The sequence below is a fragment of the Chelmon rostratus genome, chromosome 10 (genome assembly GCF_017976325.1).
Source record: "Chelmon rostratus isolate fCheRos1 chromosome 10, fCheRos1.pri, whole genome shotgun sequence".
Classification (NCBI taxonomy): domain Eukaryota; kingdom Metazoa; phylum Chordata; class Actinopteri; order Chaetodontiformes; family Chaetodontidae; genus Chelmon; species Chelmon rostratus.
In genome coordinates this window covers 10056488-10066035 of record NC_055667.1, presented here as the reverse complement: position 1 = coordinate 10066035, position 9548 = coordinate 10056488, and the positions used below count along the sequence as shown (strand labels likewise).

Here is a 9548-nt window from a genome sequence, read left to right as displayed (position 1 = left end):
GCAAATACTCTCACTTCAGCTACAAGAAAGCTGTGAATCCTAAATGATTTGTGATTATAACCTTGTTTAGCTTTGTAGTAGTCATTATGAGCTGAAGGAAGCAAACAGTCCTAAACTGGAGATTTAAAACCCATCTGTCTCTCTTGTTTCTTCTTTGCTTTCTCCCATGGGTCTCTGTTAATGATTTCAATTATAAAACTTTGAATTGATAAGGGAATTGTTGCATTATAAGATTAAAAGTAGAACACATAACTGAAGCTCAGCTCCTGAAGATGTGGATGAAAAGAAACCACACAACATTTCAAACTATATTGTTTATTACACATTTCTGCCCACGCTTACAGCAACACAAGACCTTGTCAGATGTGACACAGTGTACATACAGTACTGTCAACAATGCTCGAGGCACTAAAGTTACAGTAGCTCAAATACTCAGTAGAGGACCAAGAATCACTACAACTCACAAGAAGCGAAACAGAAATCTCACACACAGTTACATGGACACAAACATAGGGACCAACACTATTCAGGAGCTAAAGCATAGTTTGAGAGTGAGCTGAACTGTGGTTGTACTGGGACGTACTGTAGCTTTTCCACGCCACAGACCACAGACTTGGACCTTGGATTTCAGCGTTGTTCGATCCACCTTCTCTCCAGACAGGGCAGGTGACCTAGCGTGGCGTATATGTGTGAGGGTTATTTATGAGCAATGAACACACAGAGGCCCAAGGAGCAAGCACAGCTCAGATGGGGTGCCTGAAGTTCTGGCCGGCGAAACGGGCCTTGTCGCCCAGCTCCTCTTCAATCCTGGAAGAGAGAGAGATGACAGTTTGGTAAACTGGACGAATCTGCAGCCTCTGCAATACTGTGCCTCCGAGGAGTGATGAACACACAACTAATATGGTAAATAAGGTTCAATGTCAAGCTTTTATTTAGCTGATAGAAACACATTTTGGACTGGACTCACCTGAGCAGCTGGTTGTACTTGGCCAAGCGCTCAGATCGGCAAGGTGCACCTGTCTTGATCTGGGAAAGGAATTAAGACACATTAAAGGGCCAAACTGTAATGTAAATGCTACAGGTGGGGTACAGTGGTCAGCTTTAAAAATATCAACAACATTACTGACATCATGCCAATGAATTTCAAAATAAGAATGAAAAACTACCTGTCCAGTGCAGAGACCGACCACCAGGTCAGCGATGAAGGTGTCCTCTGTCTCTCCAGAGCGATGGCTGACCATCACACCCCAGCCGTTGCTCTGGGCCATCTTGCAGCTAAAAGAAAGAGACACATGCAAGGCCTGTTAACCACCTTATACACACATATGATAGCTTGTATAGTGTGATCGCACCGCTCTGTTGTGAACACTCACGCCTGCAGGGACTCTGTGACGGAGCCGATCTGGTTGACTTTAAGCAGCAGGCAGTTGCAGGCCTTGTCGGCCACAGCCTTAGAGATGCGTTTAGGGTTGGTGACTGTGAGGTCATCACCCACCACCTGGATGCTGGTGCTGGCTGTGAAATTGGTCCACGCCTCCCAGTCATCCTGGTCAAAGGGGTCTTCAATGGACACAACTGTTGGGATAGGAAGAAGGAGAGAGCAATGACATCAGCACTGTTTAAGAAACCAGTGGTCAAAAGTTATTATCTACAGAAATGTTAAACATGCAATAACAGACTTTTCTGGCCACCTGGGGGCAGCAGAAACAAGTTGCTAAATGCTCCACTATGTTCAGGAGCTGGCTCCTAACTTTGTAATGTACAGTGGGTTATGGGAGAGGTGAGTGAACCAAAGAAAGTGGACAGCATTATGCACACAGTTCTCTTAATACTATATTGAATGCCTGCCTTGGCCAACCTGCTGTTTGTGTTGTTTGGATGTGTCCACACATGTACAAATGATGCATTAGTTGACAAGACTTAGTTGGGTTATTTGAGTGTGTCCTTCATGCCTTTTTCTTGTTATACTTAATGAATCTCTATAAAGTTGTGGAAACTTTGGATCTAAGGGATCATAAGAGGTTTAGGGCTGTGAAGATGACATGTTAAATATTAAAAACCCACCAGGGTAATCTTTGACAAAGCTCCTGTAGAGGTCTGCCAGCTTGTCAGGGGAGATGTAGCGGCTGGGGTCGTCAGGAGACTTGAAGTCCAGGTCGTACTTGCCACCCTTGTAGAACTCAGAGGCAGCCACGTCCATGCCAATAACAATCTTGTCAGTGTAGCCGGCCTTGCCGATGGCATTCTTCAGCAGCTCCAGAGCTGAGACAACAACACACTATAGTAAAAATGTTGCTAAAATCGAAAACATTCACTTTTCACAAACGAGTCACCACTGAAAACTCTGCTCCACTGGGGCATTTGCCACATCAGCAGCTTGTCCTGACACTGGAGTCAGAGGCTGGCAGTCAATGCATTCAGCACCGAGTTGAGGCCTTAATTTAGAAACCATATGTCTGCCCAAGAGTGACATGATAAGTGAAGTATTTCCCTGGGAGGTCTAAGAATGTAATGCTTTCAAGACACTCCCTAGAGACTAGTTGAGGCACATAGTAACAACTATGATGGTCAACTCTTTTCTTAAAAAACGTCCGAAATACCCAGTAATTTATTCAGCTGGATCTCAGCTCTATTGTTTTATAATTAAACTCTTGTTGTGAAACTGTTTATGGTTTCCTCTCACCTTCCTTGTTCTCCAGGATGTTGGGGGCAAAGCCTCCCTCGTCTCCTACATTAGTGGCGTCCTTGCCATATTTCTCCTTGATGACATTCTTCAGGTTGTGGTAGACCTCAGCACCAATACGCATGGCCTCCTTGAAGCTGCTGGCTCCCACAGGCAGGATCATGAACTCCTGCATGGCCAGCTTGTTGCCTGCGTGTGAGCCGCCATTGATGACGTTAAAAGCCTGAAAGGAAGCGGAGAGGATCTGCTTTCAGCCTAATGCAATCATGACTGAATATAATGATTCTTTGGATCTAACATTAATGGTACATGTCTGATAGGCCTGTGAGTATTGACTTAATAATTGCACTATCAAGCTCACAGGGACAGGGAGGATGACTTCAGGGTTGCCAGCGAGGTCAGCAATGTGGCGGTACAGGGGAACGCCCTTCTCTGCTGCACCAGCCTTGCACACAGCCAGGGAGACGCCCAGGATGGCATTAGCACCAAACTTAGCTGAGGGAGAACACACACAAATATTTCAATATATTGTGTAAATTGTGTGTCGTTCTACTGACGACTGCATTAATTTCTGTTTTCTGATAGCCATACACTTCACTGAGTATTTTCGGGGCTGGTTCGGCAAAAAACAATAATGCATGACATTGAAATAATACGGCTTTAACTGACTTTTCTTTTGAAAGTACTCCCTCATACACTCATTAACTACAAAACTCTGCATTGATATCAATACTGCTATTGTCAAGCTGGTTAAAGTACATGAAGTAGCCTCTTACACTTGTTTTCTGTGCCATCCATGTCCAGCATCAGCTTGTCGATTTTGGCCTGATCCACAACGCTCACATCCTGAATTAGACATAACATGACATGTTATAAAGTCACTTTGGAAATAAAAGATGAACTAGGTTTAATTCTAACTCGTTAGCTCAGACGAACACACCCCAATAACATCAGATTAACCACAGCATCTCAGAATTATATCAATAAGGCTCTGCTAATGCAACAGTTTGTAGATACTTCAGATATATAATGCAATTGTTTCCAGAATATCATGTTTATGAATACAAAGTTAAAAAAAAGAATGAGGTTAATGTTGAAGTATTTAGAGAAGGAACAACAAACAACAACTGCTTAACATGTGAGTTTTATGCAATTTCACACTACGTTGTGTTAAATCATACAGTTAGTCATTTGGAAACTTTCACTACTGCTCCCAATGTTACTGATACTTTATATTGAACTCAAGATACTAAATAATGAATTCAAGGAACTGATCAATTAATTTGAGGCTTCTGACACAAGCACACAGTAATATTAGTCAAACAATGAATGGTCCTACCTTGCTAACCAGTGCAGGTGCAATTGTTTTATTGATATGCTCAACAGCTTTTGAGACACCTGCAAGGGACAAGCAGACCATGACTGACCCAGACAGAAGAGGACCATGCTGAGCAGGCCAGACAGATGACCACAGAGCATCTCATCCAATCTTATGTGGATGAGTGAGTATTTCTGATGGGGAAAATATTGTTTAGCCATCTGTCATTGCGCTCTTTATCATTTGTTTTTTTCTTTCCAGATCTGTGAACATCTGTTAGTGCCTGTCAAGGTTAGTTTCCAAAGGCAAACCCATTCTTCATGCTGCAGTGCACATTGGTATGTAAAAAGAGTCATCCTGTTATTGCACACTTTATTTACCTGGTTACACAATGCAGGGGCCAAGAATTCATTTACATATTTAACTGCTCTTTTGACTCCTGACAGGAGGAAGAAAGATGGAGGAATCAGAAATGAAGAAGGAAGACACAATGTCTGTAGTATAGTAGTGTTGAAATGACATGAAAGATAGCAACAGAATAGCGGCAACCAGCACTATTAGAGGGCGAATCGATGGAGACACCTTACCTTTGCCCATGTAGCGTGTTTTGTCATTGTCACGGAGCTCCAGAGCCTCATAGATGCCTGTGGAAGCACCACTGGGCACTGCAGCTCTGAAAAGACCTTGGAGACACAGTGGACATTTTGTGAGTGTCACTTCCTAAAGTGCTGTGTCATGGACTGACTTTACCATATCAGCCATTGCCACCAAACAAAATTTGAATTTAAACTATGTGATATTTATACAGCACAGAATGTGTATTCACAAACATATCTGATAGAGCGTTAAGTTCAGGAGGGGCTGCTTGGTATTTGAGGAGCAACAGCAAGTAAAAGGCACTGGGGGTAACATCCAATCAGCTAAAGGCATTTCTGCCACAGTAACACACATTGTTATTCTGTCCAGACAGAGAGGAGTAAAGCCTGTGTGGAGGAAGTTGTACTGGCTGTGCGGCAGAAGGCTGTGATGTAACAGGGAAAGACAGGATGCCAACTGAGCATGTGCAGTGCATCTGTGGAAGGAGGCCAAGCCACGCCTTTATATAAAGAGGATGGCCATTTTGGATTCACTCAAGTGAAGAGAAATTGGGGATGAGCAAAAATCCATTCAGTTTGCTCAGTGGACCGGTGTGAGTCTGGGGGATTTAAGGCTTAGGACCAGAGGACAGAGCCGCTGTCTCGGCCATGAGTTCAGGCTTAACAAATCATCTGCATCAAGTCATCACCTGGCTGCACCCGGCGTTACTAACAACAGTCCATCCAGCTAGAAACTGAGATGTTGTGCCATCACATCATATCTTATTAACATTTTATCTGGATGAAAACAATGGCCCCTTCAAAAGCAGGAGAATTGAGATGGTGTTTACAAAGATGTATTGCATGAGCACAATTACATTTTTATTTTGTGCTAATAACCCCTCTATGCAAAGCATATAACAGTAACAGTGAGTGTAAATGTCTCTCCAGATTACCAGAGCCACCGACCCGACATCATTCTAACAACAAGCATCAGAGGTTTTCTAGTATGCCTGTGACTAACAGGCAAGCTGGTTATGTAACACAGCAAAACACACTACAGTAACTATGACAGACATGCCCTGGGTGCAGGACACTCACTTTGGTCTAATGATGCCAAAACAGGCCTGGCTGACATAGAAGGGAATCTTGCCAAAAAAATACAATAAAAATAAGGGTGCTATTTACAGTAAACTGGAGCAACCATCCCAATCTAATGAAAAGATGACAGGGCTGCAGAATGGAGCAGTCGATTTCCAGCCAGCAGTGCAGCCTTTTCCACTCACTTCCATGTCAGTGGTCATTCAGGTTGGTTCATTAACATTCTCAGGACATTTCATTGGGTTGAGCTCTTCCTTTGTTTCAGCCCTCAGAACAGAACAGCTTGCCAAAAGACTTCAATAGGGCCAGTCAGGCCATTAGTTAATTGAATAAACTGATCTCAACCTTAAGCAGACGTGTCAAACATTGCAGGGTTTAGATGATTCATACTCAGCAGCTTCATTATGTAAACTAGTTAAGTGAGGGGAGCATACTGTTAAACTGACTGAATTTACCCAACATCTCTACCATGCACGCAATATCAAGGATTCAACTTAAGTCATAGGTTTACTAGAGGTACCTACTGTAAGAACTATGTGTGGTCCCAAACAGGAACCATTACAGTAACAGAGTGCTGTAGAGGCAGTGTGACATTACAGGAGCTATTTTCACACATCCACCATCTGATCTGATCTACTCTGGGCCTGGAGCTGGCAACAATGTGGGGCAACAGAGAGGCCACACTGGCTTGACCATCCTAATCCACAACTTGACTAGTTCAGAGGCTGACTAACGGGGCACAGACACAAACAATGTATGAAACTTTGCTTCCAATATAATGCTCTTAGTGCAGTATTACACACACTGGGCAATAATTCGATGTTTTAAATTATGAATCTGTTCAAATGACCTATTAAACAATGTGTAAAGGTTGAAGAAGCACTTCTGTCTTCTGTAGTCGGCTAACTATTCGTGCCGTCCTTGACCATAGTTTCTAAACTCATGCAGTAATTTAATTCATATATATCAGCCATACAGTACCTTTCTTGGTGTACAGGTCAACCTCCACAGTGGGGTTGCCACGGGAGTCAAAAATCTCACGAGCGTGGATCTTCAGGATGGACATGGTTCTGGATCTGCAGATGAAACGACAGGGAAGAGACATCAGTATAACGCTGTTCCACAGGCTGAGCAGACAGACGGGGGTCGCCCTGCACTGTTACTTACTGAATTAAAGCTTCGAGTCAAAACAGTGAGTCTGCAAAAACCTGAATGCTCAATGTCACACGCGGGGCAAAATGTAATGTAATTTATAGCTGGGGTTTGGAGGCAGAGCAATACACCATCTACTAGAACCTCTAATTAAACGTAGTGTATAAATTAGCCGTGTACACTACCTGAGCCAACTGATGTCGGCTGGTCAGGATAGCAGAGATATATCAGTGACAGAAAGGCGTGGCTTATGCAGCAAAAAAAATCAATTCCCAAAGTCCATTCAGTTTATTTAATAAGTCAGATTGCAGAAACAGCATTGCAAAATGCTTGCAAAACTGAGTTGAGAGCACAACTGTCAAACAGTTAAGTAAGAACTATTGATAACAACAGTGAAAAGTCACTATAAGCAATGATAAGTGAATGACTTGTCACAGTACATGTTTGGCTTCTTTTTGTCTGGATTACACTGTACTGATATGGGTTATAGGCCTGAGTCATGGTCTAATCTCACAGAGCTTTTGTTATCTCTCCAAATTCCAGTCGTGGAGGTCAGAGAAGGTTTTAAGCCAGACAGTCTGGCCACAATGCCTGCTGCACTATTGATTCTTATTTGTTTTATCTAACTGGCCCTGAATCCATCCACTAACTTGCTCATCTACCCACTCTGAATGCATGAGTGAACTCTGAGTACAGTCTGCAAAGCTAAGTTTGAGTGTGCCTACAGCAGAACCAAATGGAAAATCCTCTGCCCTTAAAAGTCAGTGTGGAAAGTTGCCACTGGCTACATCTGAGAGGCAAAATCTCCCAAACATACACACTGTTGTTTAGCTAAATGGAAATATGTCACAGTTTACTGGGGTTGGGTATATTGAACCTAATACTTTTCCAATACCGACCCAAATGTGTCCCTGGCACTGCATATTGAAAACTGGTGAGCTGGCAAAGTTTGCATTGAATGTCTGGCCAGATTATTCACCTTGTTTAACATTCTTTGATGAAATAGTCCTTGACTTGAATTTTTTAAAATTAAAAGTAAGTAAGTTATTCAAAAAGGTACAAAATGGCCTTGTTACTGAAACCCTGACATTTCAGCTGATAACCACCCCTACTGAACTGGGAACAGAATCAACATAAGCCCAAAAAGTATATATATATCATAAGTGGATGTAAATCCATATGCAATCACCCATTTTTTTTAAATCAAAAAGTATTTATATTTCTATTACTATTTGAAGACAGCTTCTCCAGAGTGTGATGTGTGCATTTCTCTTTTTTTCTTACATTTTATATGCCAACAACGCCAACAATTCATTGATTCAAGGAAAACGTAATTGGCAGATTAATCAATAATGAAAATAAATGTTAGTTGCAGCCCTAACATATAGTATATAAACTTTATATCATGGCTGCACACGCACTTTGGCATATTTCTATTCCTTCAGTCCGCCTGTTCCTTCTTGTTTTTTGCTGCCAGATTGTTGCAAAGGTGTAGAGCATGGAGGTAAGCTGGCAGCACAAAATGGCCCCACAGATAAATAAATAAATAACTAAGGATGGATATCTGATATGTGTGGACCCATGTGAGTTTGGCTTACTCCTCTGTTAGGCTACATTAGGGTCTGGCAGCAAACCATGTCTGTGTGTTAATAATCAATGTAATGATTATTAATAAAAACAATACCTTTAAAACTGCATTAATAAACTTACAAGGCAGCAACTGAGTGGCTTGTTGAAGGAACGGGTATCATCTGGAGGTCACGTTGAGAAATCAGTATCACAAGAAAATCATCACAAGAAAAGACACATTGGAGCTTGTGTAATGTTGCTACATACAGTAATTTTCCTACAACCGGTGGACACACCCCCAGTCTGCTGCAAGCAACTGGTAGCTAACACACAGCCTGAGCTACAGCCGGTGACATACCGCTACCACCACTTCCTTTATGGCCCGGAACAAAAAAAGACAGTAAATGGAAAAGACTGCTGGAAGCTGGACTTGCAACTTGACGCCCCTTTCCCACACACCCTGCACTTCTAAATGGAGTGACATCTCGCCAGCTGACGGCCTGGTCTAAATATAGACGGTGGGCTACAAACTACTCCATCCTGAAAGCCACACACCTATCAACCGAGGAACTAACTAGCGTTTATAAAAACCTGGGATATAAAAAAAAGTACACGCTAACACAAGGACATGACTTTGACGTTACAGTCGAAGATGTGGAACATCATGTACACATTAACACAAAAGAAAAGTAGTTTAAATTAACGCACACTATCACAGAATAGGCTCTTTAAATCTTAATACCGGTTATCCTACTGGAAATGTACGCATTAAAAGCAGAAATAACGACGGCAAAGTTACCTTTCAGTCCTAACTGTGTGCAAGGACGGTGCTGTCTCTCTCTCGTGCGGGCAGGCAGAGAAGGCGCTCGTGACGCTTCGGGTTGGATGATAAGCGGACGGAATCAGGAAGGAGCGCGGCAGCGGAGCAACGCCATTGGCTGGGACTGACTCACGAGGCAGACGAGTGCGAGGAGGGATGCACGTTCACCTTCAGGAGCAGGACTGACTTTACATCCGAAGTGAGGACTAGGAGGATGCGGGTTTTTTCCCCGATCTTACCAAACCTCGACTTTTAGGAAATATAAAAGAGAGAGCAATAATCTGAATGCTTGAGGTTAATTGTGGGAAATGTAGTATTTTCTTTCGTGTG

General features: G+C 42.7%; 1 protein-coding gene across 1 annotated transcript; it reads right to left on the bottom strand.

Annotated features, from left to right (window-relative positions):
• Positions 1-299: 299 nt before the first annotated feature.
• Positions 300-9283, bottom strand: eno1a (enolase 1a, (alpha)). Its single transcript, XM_041945266.1, has 12 exons — positions 9198-9283; positions 6659-6753; positions 4589-4684; positions 4023-4081; positions 3460-3529; positions 3045-3178; positions 2684-2906; positions 2065-2262; positions 1374-1575; positions 1167-1275; positions 968-1026; positions 300-807 (listed from the first exon to the last, which is right to left on the bottom strand). Exons 2-12 carry the CDS (start codon positions 6741-6743, stop codon positions 744-746), a joined length of 1299 nt encoding a protein of 432 aa, XP_041801200.1. The 5' UTR covers positions 6744-6753; positions 9198-9283; the 3' UTR covers positions 300-743.
• Between the last annotated feature and the right edge of the window lie 265 nt (positions 9284-9548).

Bases quoted from the DNA above. Each gene is read 5' to 3' on its own strand.
- eno1a (XM_041945266.1), bottom strand. From the start codon at position 6,743: ATGTCCATCCTGAAGATCCACGCTCGTGAGATTTTTGACTCCCGTGGC. The intron at 1,276-1,373 runs GTGAGTGTTCAC...TCTTTCTTTTAG, and splicing joins GTCACAGAGTCCCTGCAGGC to CTGCAAGATGGCCCAGAGCA. The intron at 808-967 runs GTGAGTCCAGTC...TCTCTCTTCCAG, and splicing joins AAGTACAACCAGCTGCTCAG to GATTGAAGAGGAGCTGGGCG.